General features: G+C 36.6%; 1 protein-coding gene across 1 annotated transcript in view; it reads left to right on the top strand.

Annotated features, from left to right (window-relative positions):
* Positions 1 to 235: 235 nt before the first annotated feature.
* Positions 236 to 12,674, top strand: part of CUNH18orf63 (chromosome unknown C18orf63 homolog) — a 34,241-nt gene continuing 21,802 nt past the window's right edge. Inside the window, exons 1-7 of the mRNA XM_032872158.1 lie at positions 236 to 270; positions 2,246 to 2,416; positions 4,093 to 4,171; positions 6,604 to 6,660; positions 9,204 to 9,315; positions 9,910 to 9,951; positions 11,497 to 11,573. Coding sequence (XP_032728049.1) covers positions 2,283 to 2,416; positions 4,093 to 4,171; positions 6,604 to 6,660; positions 9,204 to 9,315; positions 9,910 to 9,951; positions 11,497 to 11,573 — 501 coding nt within the window. The 5' untranslated portion in view covers positions 236 to 270; positions 2,246 to 2,282. The remainder of the gene's footprint in view (positions 271 to 2,245; positions 2,417 to 4,092; positions 4,172 to 6,603; positions 6,661 to 9,203; positions 9,316 to 9,909; positions 9,952 to 11,496; positions 11,574 to 12,674) is intronic.

Genomic DNA, 12,674 nt, shown 5'->3' with positions numbered 1-12,674 from the left:
CGAGGCGACGGCTCTGAAGGCGCTGCTGATTCTCTGTGACCGGCAGGGAGCGTCGGCGGGGGGCCCCGTCCCAGCGCCCCAGAAGCGCAGCGCATCTCTGCGGGCCGCTGCTGCTGGCGCGTAGGGTGGGACGAGGCCCGGACTCCAGTGCGCCCGGCTAATTCCTGGAGGCCGCGCTCAGACAGCCTCGTCAAGCTGAAGAAAGACCTGGAAGGCGCTTTCTGCGCGGCCCGTCCCCGCCCGGAGAACACGAGGCCCGCGGGGGGCGGGGTAGGTTACGGGGCCCCTGCTGGCCCCTGCGGCTTGCTGACCGCACGTGTCGCCGGCACCGCATCAGGGGCTGAGGCTGAGGCGTGCAGCGCTCTGCGCGGCTTCTGGGGCAACCCTGGGAAGGGGGACATGCTCTGAGCGCTCCCCGTTTACCGCTCCTGAGCTCAGAACGCGCCCAGGGTAGCGCCGAAGAACGGGAACCGTTCCCGGAGTGCTCCTCAGCGGGGCCCCGGTGCTCCCGCGCGGCTCTCTGACCACCGCCGCCGAAGGCCGGCGCAACTTCGCGGCGCCTCCTCCGCGGGAAGGTGTTAAAATCCGCAAGAGGCATCTTGGGGGAAAATAGGTCAGACGTGAAACTGGGCCGCGGATGCCGACCTGCGGCTCTGACCTGGGCTCTTCCGGGCACGCGCAGCGTGTGCTCGGCCGCGCCGTCGTGAGCTGTTCGCTTTATGCTCTGCCTGGCGCGCTTTGATGCCCTTTATCACAGAGCTTCAGAGAAAGTGGGTTTTGGCGAAATTGCGAAGGAGGTTGTCTTTGCCTTGGAACTTGTACTTTTTAAAAAACCTTTTCATAACAGTAAACGTTAAAATAGAGCAGGAAAGCTGAAGGAAGGACAGTTTCTACTTTTAACGCTATGGGAAATCCCATTGATGAGGTCATTAATAACGTGTGGGAATTTGTGTTAACCCAAGAGTAGTTCCCGTAAGACAACCAAGTGCCCCTCTAGAGACGAAACTTTGAAACACTCCTTCTTGAATGAGGAAGCTGCATGGGAGCCAGCCAGAAGGGCACAGTCCGCCATCGCCTTAGACCACAACACATGTGGTTCCTGAGATCACGCTTAAGACTGGTCGTATTCCCGATTCCCGGGCTGATACGTGATTATTTTTCTTCTTTAAAGGGAGAAAATGTGTTGTTTAAAGATCGGAAGTGTTAGAATCTCAGTTACCTCCCCCTGCTGTGTGTGTGCATGGGAGAGAAGCTGAGCTTAACTCCGCCACTGGCACATGCCAGTTTTCTCTAATGCCCAGGACAGACTTCGGAGGTATGCTCTGTGAATTACCAACTGTGAAACTCGTCCCAAATAGAAGTTTTAAAGCTAAGTAATTGTGAAAAAGGAAACTGGATAACAAAAATTAGACATCTTAGTAAATACTTCTTTTCATGTAAAAGGATGAAAAATATATTCAAATTTGAAATGCTTTAAAGATAACCTGAAGCAACAGAAGACTTCACTATACATTTAGATTTTCAAAAAATTATTACTGTCATAGGAGATACTTTTTTTCTGAAAACAAAATGAAACTTAAGAATAGCCAGGAACTTTAACTTTCTTAAATGAAGACAATGGGATAGAAATATATCTAGTATCTAGATCAGAGTAGGCGTTTAATAAACAGTAGCTCATTTTTGTGTTGTTATACTCAAGTTATTTTACTTATGGTGTAGAACTTCAGCCTTAATTCTATATTATCTTTTTGGAATAATGAAAATTTTCCAGTATGTATCGTGATGGTTGCATAACTGTGATACTAAAAACCATTGAAATTGATAATATAAAAAGGTGAATTGGAGGTTATTTGTATTACATCTTAATGATGTTTGTAACAAGTTCTAGCAGGTTAAAGATTTTATTTATTGAGAGAGAGTGTGTGTGCGTGGGAGAGAGGGGCAGAGGGAGAGAGCATCTCAAGCAGATGCCCACTGAGTGTGGAGCCAGGCTTGAGCTCAGTCTCACAACCCTGAGATCATGATCTGAGCCAAAATTAAGAGGCAGTTGCTCAACCAGCTGAGCCACCCAGGATAAACAATTCTTAAAGGTAAAATGGTAATGATATTTAAATGCTAAAATCTGCTAATTTGCTTTTATTGCCTTATTCCAATACAACATCAAATATTCTGTGATGGGTTCATATTAAAACCCTTTGATAAGATAGTTCACTGCTATTTTATTGCTGTTTGTTTATTTTTAAAGGCCTGACAGAGCTGAGACATTCAGTCAACAGGAAAATATGAGTGATTCTAGGCAGCAATCACTGTTCTTCATCACATCTCCAGATTTACACAAACTCTGTGCTGTCAGGATAATATTGAGTAATGAAGTGGCTGACACTGAGATTAGAAGTACACAAATGAAGATGTGCAGGTAAAAAACCCATTTTATAAGTAAGGCTTTCTAAATGTTTTGAGACCTGTTAGAGCTGTTTCGGAAGTATCTCCTTTAAAACAAAATACTCTTTTATTTAATCTGTGTATATAACTTTAAACAAAGTAATTCAGTTTTGTTCTGACCAGATAGATTGGATTACATTTAGGGGAGGACTTAAAATATCTGTGATTGAGTGTCACATTATTGAATTTTTATATTTGTGACTTCTTGTGTGATCTTTTTAAATTTGTTATGGATGTTGGTAAATTAGATTCTCAAAAACTTAGAGGTAGAAATTAATAAATATTTACAGAGTACCTGGTGTTTATGAACACTTTAGGAGATACTATAAGCATTTTAGATTAATGCAGTTTCTTAATTTGCAGGTCAACGTAAGATAATTTCTGTAGAGTATTTCTCCAAGAACTATTTTGAAATGACTGACCCAAGATTGATTGAAGCTAAAGTATAACTCCATGATTGCTAAGAACCCACCATTTATTAGTCCCTTAAATTGTTTGAGTCAGACAAAGAAGGACTCTTAGAATACAGATAATATCTGTAACTGAATTTCTTGGAGAGGAACAAACAAGATTGCTAGGAGCCGGAAATAAAGAAGATGCTCTTGGGGGTGTCCTCCCATTTTGCTTTCATTTACAAAAGTTTTCTTCTCCCCATTGTATAGTTTCCCAGTAAAGTACATCCAGGAGCCTGTACCCTTTGTGCTAAGGTATAACTTGATACTTACTGGACATTTACCTATGACTCTTTTAAGAAACAAATGGGTGGGAAACCTGAGATTTTCTCCTGTTTACCCTCAAATTGAAGATGGCCATGCCCACAGAGTGAGGTGTCTTGATTCATTGTAGGCATTGTAGGCTTAGCTATGTCAAACAAAGGCAGGCCTTGCAAAACCAAGTATCTGCTGCATCTGGTTCTGCACCAGGGTCTTAAAACAGAAACAGAAGTGCCCATCTAACTTTTTGAGGTAACCCCTCCCCACTACACACTCTTATTTTTTTAAAGTTTGTTTCCTTGATACTAATTTTGAAATTTTTCGTGTGTTTTATCCACCTTTTCCTTGATCTTTGAAACAAAATTCTTGATGATAATTTGAATTGTGATTTTTGTTGTGAGTTCATTTGGCTGTTGAATACTAAAATGAAACCACTACCTACTTCATTTAGGCTTGGAAAAAACTTCTTTTTTGAAGGAAAAGCATCTAGTTTAGTAGTTCTAACATTGAAGTAGTTGATAATATCACTGATAGATAAATCCTTAGACTCTTGCCTCCTGACTACCACTTAAAAAAGGAAAACAGGAGTTAGAAGAGCTGGATTCTTAACAACATTAAGATATCTTCAAGTCTCTGGACAGAAATGGAGTTTTAAATGAGAAATCTAGGTTCATGGATAAAAGAGATTGGGAAAATCAGATGCAAGGACAATATTCATATCAATATCTGAAAGCTTATAACATTCTTAAATCTTGGCTGAGTGGCTAAATGTTCAAGTTAACATGTTAAGTGTGGGGAGAGATACAGAAGTCTTTATAACACAATCCTTCCCTAGGAAAAATGTAAACTTTTGAACTAAGCAATTTTCAAAATGTTTTGATAAGTAAAATCAGACAGAAGGCAAGTCCACTTAAAATTGTATGTTTCATCTCTACAGGCAGTTGCTGTTTTTGCATCAAGATATTCTTACATCACCTGTGCCTGGAACATTAAGCCAAATTTGGGTAGTGATGGCGGTTAGTATTTTAAAATTTTATGAAGTGTTATTACTAATTATTGGGAGCAATATTGATAAGCAGTAATTCAGGTATTAATTTTAGCTCGAATTGAAGGTGGTTTATGAAACCAAATTACCGTGTTATAGTTTGATTGAACCATTTATAGACTTTAACTTCGGTATACCTGATGTTTAAAATTCATTTTTGTGGTTCTAATTTAATATTTAGTTTGTCACAAGTGCTAAAATAAAGACTATTAATGAATAAAATATAACATAATTTTAAGAGCATGGCCTTAATCTTTTTTTAAAATTTTATCCTTTAGAATTCTATTTAATATAAAGGAAGAAATTTCCTATTCCAATACATCTCCAATTGTTTTAAAGAACTTAGATCAATAGTTTATTTATTTATGTTAAACTTGATATTTCTTCTTTTTTCCCCCCCAATATTTGTTTATCTGTTTAAGAGAGAGAGATTGTGCTCATGCTTGCATGCACACACACAGGGAAAAGGAGAAGCAGACTCCTTACCAAGCAAACAGCCCAACATAGGGCTTGATTCTGGGACTCTGGGATCATGACCTGAACTGAAGACAATGCTTAACTGACTGGACCACCCAGACTCCCCAACAGTTTTTATTTTTAATTTGAAATTTTATTTAAAACAAAATTTTTAGGGATGGCTGGCTCAGTCAGTTAAGCCTCTACCTTTGGTCCAGGTCATGATCCTAGGGTCCTGGAATCCCAGTCCCACACTGGGCTCCTTGCTCAGCAGGGAACCTGCTTCTCCAGTTGCCCACTGCTCCTCCTGCCCCTGCATGTGTTTTCTTTTTCTGACAAATAAATAGTCTTTAAAAATTTTTAAAAATTTACACATAATAAAACTACAGTAAGAAACCTATTTCCCAGTGCTGTACGTCACTGAAAATGATAATGAAAAGCCAAAAATCTTTATAAAAATTATATTATCCTCAGATTTTTATCAAAAATCTTTCTGAAAATCCTCATATTCTGAGATTTTAGTTCTTCAGAATCAGGGAAATGAACATTTATTAATACTAACAAGCCATCAAAAAATCTTTAGTTCCTTTATTTTTCTTCTAAGTTATATTGTTACATATTCATCTTTTATTTTCTCATTTTTTATATCATTTTTAAGAAAGATAAGCTGTTGATGGACAAGTAAACACTACTACCTCTTACTTGTGTTCTTCTCTACCTGCAAATCTTTATGGAACAGGGGGAACATTGTTTCAGAGTTCTTGTAAATTCAAGCATCCTAATCTTAGCAAGAATATTAAATGAAAAGTAGCCATCTAAAAATGTGTTTTGCTTTCTTACAAAGATATTACATACCATAAGTTTTTTGAAAATATTTAAAGTAGAAAATTGGATTTTTATATATACTATTTTGAAACTGCCTTTCATTTCTCCTTGAACATCCTCTCCTGGATGTTGTTCTGTTTCAGTACATACATCTTATCCATTATTAAGGCTGTCTAATATTTCATTGTATGGGTATATAATAATTTAGTTAATATTTTCTAATGCACATCTGAATTTCTAGTGGTACTTCTACAACACTTCAGAAAGCATCATTGAAATTATATAGTCTTTATTTGGTAGTTTCTGTGGGTTAACTTTCTAGAAGTGCAATTGCAGTACATTTTAAACTGAAATCTAAGTAATGCTATTCTCTGAAAAGCTTGTACTAGATGGCATCGTAATAGTATATTGAGAGAGACAGTATTTCCACATTCTCATGAACACTAGATATTAACAACCTTTACACATCTGCCAATTTGTTAGGTTAAAAATAATACCTTCTTTGATTTCTTTTTTTTTAAATTTTTTAAAAGATTTTATTTATTTATTTATTTGACAGACAAAGATCACAAGTAGGCAGAGAGACAGGCAGAGAGAGAGGAGGAAGCAGGTTCCCTGCTCAGCAGAGAGCCCGATGTAGGGCTTGATTCCAGGACCCTGGGATCATGACTTGAGCGGAAGGCAGAGGCTTTAACCCATTGAGCCACTCAGGCGCCTCTACCTTCTTTGATTTCTATTTCTTTCATTGGTTAATTGAAACACTTTGGCCTTTTGAACTCTCTTTTGAGTTCACATTTGTGTCCATTTTCCTTATCCATGCCTAGAAACTTATTAAGAAAGGTGTTAGATATTATATGAAATTTATTAGCCTTTTCCTTTTCTAGGTTCATGTCACTTTCAGGTAGGCTTTTCTTCATATTGAGAATGTACCCACATGTTCTTTTTTAGGGAGAGAACGATTATCACTTGCTTCTCCAAGGCATACAAGCTGTTAGGATGATAACCTGATGATGGGTCAGCTGCTGTAGAATGTTTAAATTCATTATGTACCACATTATTTAACAATGTATTTGTGTTAAGTAATTTTTATAAATGTGGATTTTTTTTGTTTTATTGTTATAGATACCATTTTATAAAGCTGGGAAACTTAATGCCTATATTGAAAAATATGGAGCTAAAGTAAGTTTTTAGAAGTTTAATAATTCCAAATACTATTTATATTGATTATGTATTCAATTTTTTTGTCAGCAAACAAAAATTAAAATGTCTTTCTCATATGATATTGCTTTCTGTGAAAGAACCACCTTTTTAGTTTTTAGAGTTTGTATAGAATTTTTATTTCTTCCGTAAAAACTTAGTAAAATTCACCAAATTATCTGGGCCTGGCGTTTTCCTTGTGGGAAGGTTTTTGACCACAATTTCAATATCTTTAATAGATTATAGTACTATTAAAATTATCTATTTCAAGGAATGTGTCCATGTCACCTAATTTGTTACATTTATTGACATAAAGTTGCTTATAATACACTCTTAATTTCCTTTGCTGTAGAGTCTGTAGTTATGTCACCTGTCTCATTCCTGATAATGGTAATGTGTCTTGTCTTTCTTTTTCCTCCCTAATCAGTCTTACTAGAGGCTTAGCAAGCTTGCTGATCGCAAAAAACAAGATTTTAGTTTGGTAGATTTTCTCTGTTGTCTTACTATTTTGTATCTCATTGTTTTTCTTTTCGTTTTTATTATTTACTTTCTTATGCTTACTTTGGGTTTATTTTGCTCTTCTTTTTTTAGTTTCTTAAGGTGGAAACTGAGGTCATTGATTAGAGAACATTCCTTTGTAATATAGAGACATTTAGTGCTCTAAATTTCCTCCTATGTATGTGTTTTGTTTTGATCTTCTTCAGTTCAGAATGCTTTCTAATTCCCCTTTGATTTCGTCTTTGAACTGTGGGTTAGTTAGAAGTATACTATGTAGTTTCCACATACCCAGGGATTTTCCAAGGATCCTTCTATTGTTTTCTAATTTGATTGTGACTTGAGAACATGTTTTATATAGCTTGAACTTTTAAAAATTTATTGAGACTTGTTTTATGGCCCAGAATATGGTCTTCCTTAGTAAATACTCCTTGTCTACTTAAAAACAATGTGTATTCTGCTGCTGTGTCAGGTAGTCTAGAAATGTTAACTGGGTCACAGCAGTTGATAGTGTTATTAAGCTACTATATTTTTCTTATTTTCTACCTGTTGTATGAATTATTGAGAAAAGCATGGTACAAAATTTGGCGCTGACTTTAGCTGCAGTGGTCAATGACACCACCTTTGTCCTGAAAGGCTTCCAGGTCATGAATCAGGATGGTTATTGATGACAGAATTGCCCTACATTTCCTCCTTGTACACCAAAGCTGAATGTATGTTGATACATTCTACTGTATCTGGGTTAATACCTCCATCCAAGCAGAAAGGTCAGTACAGAATCAAGGAGAAAGCCATTTGGCTTTCTAAGAAAGATCCTGATAGTTTATGGGGTTCGTTCAGGCATTTAGGCCTGAGACCTTGGGTTCATGTTTGAGGTTAGTGTTACAGGTTGGCTTCATCCTGCTGCCTGAACTCCTATTGATAGAGAGCATCCTTAATTAAAATATCTATGAAACAGATTGAACAGATTTGTCTTCTTCACTGCCAGCAAAGTAGTTATCCTGGGAAAATTCACCAGAAACTAAAATAGTACAAATATGAGGGGTGAATGATATTGGAAAACAGTTCTCCTTGGCTCTCTCATTTTTTCTGCATATATTACTAAGAGTGGCAATGGCTGCATTTTCTTTTGGACTATATTTACAAGGATATTTGTATAGAAGAAAACCTTGGTTCTTTTCCTAGCTCTGTATATTTTCTTATATGTGTGTGGCTAATCCATACTCAGCTGATGACTCAAGAGGGACTCTACTGATCTCAGAGTTTGCTCTCTGTGCAGCTCCCTCCCCTCTATAACGTTTTGTCCCCAAAACGAGCTCCCTAGTCCTCCTGGACTCTCAGCTATCCTGTCAACTAAGGTAGTCCACTGGGTTTTCCAGGGTTCTGCCTCCCTGCACCACAGCTTAAAAACCCTCTTTAATCGATATATTGGGGTCTAATTATTGGTTTCCCATCTCTTAAGGATTGCTATTACTTCTTGTTAGATGTCCAGTGTGTTGTGAACCACTGTTTCATGTAACTTGCTCAGTTATTGCTTAGTTACCCAAAGTGGGAGGATAAATCTGGATCCTATTACTTTTCATTAGTCAGAAGTTAAAGTCTTGATTTTAAAAAATACTCTACAGGTAGAGATAGTCTGCTGGTTTCATGTGTGCTCATGTAAGTAATTGTTTTCTGATGTTGAACTAGAGTGAACAACAATGAAAACCATAATACAGTTCTTTGCAGAGCTGAATACGAAGTATAGTATAGGGTCCTAGCACAGGAGCTCTAAAACTTAGGCTTATTGGGCCAGGATAAGGAGGAAGAAGACTGCCATTGTAGCATGATAGTTTCATGGTTTCAAAGTGACTATGTTTTAACACTAATTAACTTTAGAACCAGAAAAGATTAGCTGTAGTGATTACTATAACTCATATCCAAAATAACCCATGTTTTTGGATGGTGATCTAAATACACATTTTCCTTGAGTTTATAGGACATACCAACTGCTATAAATTTGCCTATGTTTTGTTCTTTAATATGTTTAGGTAGAGGCTCCACAAAGAGTAATTCCTGTAATTCTTCAAAACTGCCTTTCATATTCACTCACAGCTAGACTTGCTCCAGCCTGGAATAAAACTGGCCATCTCTTGGTGCAAGGTGACTATCTCTCTTTCAGTCATTGGGGGTTTCTGAATTAGATCACTTTTATTCTGTGCATCTGTTTTAAATTTCAGGATATATTATTTTTAGGGAATAGTTTTTAAAGTATAGCCACCGCTAAGCCTTCTCAGGCAAGTCCACAACAACATAAATGTCCTCTTCTTACCTAGGATGATTTCAAGAGGCCTGCTGATGTTTTTTCAAAGAATTTTTTAACATTATATAATACATGATATTTAGAAAGGAATAAATATAAGTTATGGTGCATTAGAATACATTGAATACAAATTACCAAAAACTGTTGGAACCAAAAGGCTATTCTGGATTTTGTGTTGAGGTCTGACCATTTTCTAGAATTTGATGCCAGGAAATAAATGTTAGAAGGAAGAATTGGGTATTTGTCCTTTTAATTGAAAAGATAATTTTCGAGTGGTTATATTTTTTCTCTGAACTGTCTTTAGGTTATTCCTTTGTGTAAAACTGCATTTTAAGGTATTTTCCTTGGCTTTGATAATTAATCATAAAAGGTTATATTTATTAAGCATGATTTATAAGTTATAATAATATGGACTACCTTATGAATTTTTTAAGGAAGAGAATTTCTTTCTCAGATGGGAAAGCAAAGTGCTGTTGGTAAGTAAAAATGCGTAAATAAATAGATAAAACATTAGTATGGTTAACAGTCATTAAAGAAAACAATGTTACATATTGGTGGGTTGTTACAATTTTGATGATTATGAGAATATAATCATGTATTATTATAATCATAATTTTATCCAGGACATCCTCTCTGGGCCACAGTATATGTTCTTATTTATAAAAGAAAAAAATTACTTCTCTTAATTGGAATAAAATCTGTATTTTTAGTATTTCTACTTAATTCAAATTATTACTCTGAAGAAGTTAAATTCTGCAAGCATTTGTAATGTATAGTTTCCAGAGTCATATCATTGAAAATTCTTTAGTACTGTTGTAAGTCAAAGATGTATTTCTTATGAGAACACAGTTCTTCTTTTCCTTAAAGGAGAAAAAAAGGTTGTCTAAAGAGACAAAGAAGATCTAAAATACACATGTTATAGTATGGTCTAATTCTTTCATTGATAAGCATGGCTGTTCAAGTAGACCTGTTCCTAAACAGTATCCACAGATAGCAGACAGGTGGAAATCCTAAGCCCCAGTAGACATTAATCAATCATGCTAGCTTTCACCACAATTTGGGCATAGCCTTAAATCCTGAGCTACCACCTATAATCCACAACTATTTAATTTGAGTTGACTTTCAGGCTGAAGCTTATTTGCCCTCCTTCCTCTAGTTTTATGTTTAAACTGGACATGACAGTCACTGTGCTCTTGCTCCAGGCAAATGGGTTCATTACAGAAATTCAGTTTCATCCTCAGACACTGTCAAGAGACTATAGATGTCAGAGGTTAAAGATAAAAGTTGAGAAGAGCAAAATTCTTCACTCTTGTGTTAGAACTTTTCTTTTAGTTTTGCCAAATATAATATTTATAGCAGAATTGATAAATTATAAGTGTATATAGCTCATTGGATTTTCACAGACTGAACATATCCTCATAACCAGTTCTCAAATCAAGAAGAACATTACCAGTACCCCAGGAATCCCCTCATGCTTTCTTTCAGGTACTACCTTTTCCCAAGATGACCACTCTCTGACTTATATAAGTAATTCTAATTATGAGAAAGCAAGGTAGGAGCCTTGGCGCTCTATGAGATCTGTATTCTATCTACTGGTTTATTGATGGGCATTTGTTAGGAAAAGACTATAAAGTTAGGAGCTGGGCATGGCACCTCTCCCACTTTAAGAAGACAATGTCCATTTTTCACATGTAATAGAAATCAGGCTTGTAAAATTACTTGTTGAATTTTTCTAACTGTGGGATGTCTCATTGTTCTTATCGTAACCCTGCCCTGTGACCTCCCCAACACATACATGCCCATATTTCCGTTTTGTTTCAGGCCTCTTTCTCATTTGCAGACTCTCAAACATTACTGGGTGATTTTTTTTTGGATTTTACCATGTGAGGAAAAATTACATATTCTTAATTGAGTTTCTAATGTGAACAAATTAACTTAAAGTTACTTTTTATTAAAATATTTAGCTTAATAAAATGGAGTAATAATTCCAGAAAATTCACAGTTAAATATTTTATTTTCAGTATTAGACATCAATGTAAGCGAAACTCAAGTTTGTCTAAGTATAGAAGCTTACACAATCAGACTGCCATTACCTGAGGTACCATGTATTTTTATTCTATAATTAACTTTGTTATATTTACTATATACTTTATTACCAACATACTAGTAGGCTTTAATTTTTAACAAGTGATAAAAGTTTTTTATTATCAAAATCCATATTATTAAATGCTTGATATGTTGAAATTGTTCTAAATCTGTTTACTCAAAGAAAACATTGTCAGTTTAACACAGATTTAAAAAAAAAATTTTTAAAAGATTGTATTTATTTGAAAGAGACCAAGCATGAGCGGAGGGGAGGGGCAGAGGGAGAGGGAGAAGCAGACTCCCCACTGAGCAGGGACCCTGACTCTGAGCTCCATCACAGGACCCCAAGATCATGACCTGAGCCGAAGGCAGATACTTAGCCAACTGAGCTACCCAGGGCCTCTGACACAGATTTAATCATATCATTCTCTTGCTCAAAAATCTTTTTAGATGGTGGTGGAGACTCTCCAGAAACCTGTGCTGCCTCAGCACTCACACTTCTTGCCTCTTTTCTCATCTCCAAATATTAAAAACACTGTTTCAGTTCATACTAAATGTAATATCCCCTCATTAGCATTCTGCTAGCATTTTTTATACTTGTAAAAAAATATATATGTAATAACACTGTTTGCCTTCTTAGAAGGATATGTCTTTTACTAATTCCCATAGCACTCAGCATAGAAACTTACACATCAATAGTAACTCAATAAATATTATTTTCCTTCTTCTGTGACAGTGGTTCTCAGTGGAGGGAGGTAGAGAAGGAAATGAATGACTTTGTTCCCCATGAGCCATTTGGTAATGTCTGAAGAAAAATTTGGTTATGACAAAGGGAGAGGGGCATTTAATGGTTTGAGGCTAGGGATGTTGCTAAAAAATCCTACAGTCACAGGACAGCAACCCCATCTCCACCCCAGCAAAGACACAAATTTCAGTAGTGTCCATATGAGGCAGATGACTCCTCCTTTGCTTAGAGTGACCCTTTTATTAGCTATTCATCCTGCCCATCCTTTAAGGGCCAGCTCCAGTGCTATTCCATTCATATTTCTCTTTACCTTTAATTCTTTGATTACCTGCTATGTTGAGGCAAGAGACAAGTCAAAAATAAATAGGA

The sequence above is a fragment of the Lontra canadensis genome, unplaced genomic scaffold (assembly GCF_010015895.1).
Source record: "Lontra canadensis isolate GAN:19392208 unplaced genomic scaffold, GSC_riverotter_1.0 scaffold44, whole genome shotgun sequence".
Taxonomy (NCBI): Eukaryota; Metazoa; Chordata; class Mammalia; order Carnivora; family Mustelidae; genus Lontra; species Lontra canadensis.
Note: the sequence above shows the minus strand (reverse complement) of the source record. Positions and strands in the feature narration are given on the sequence as shown.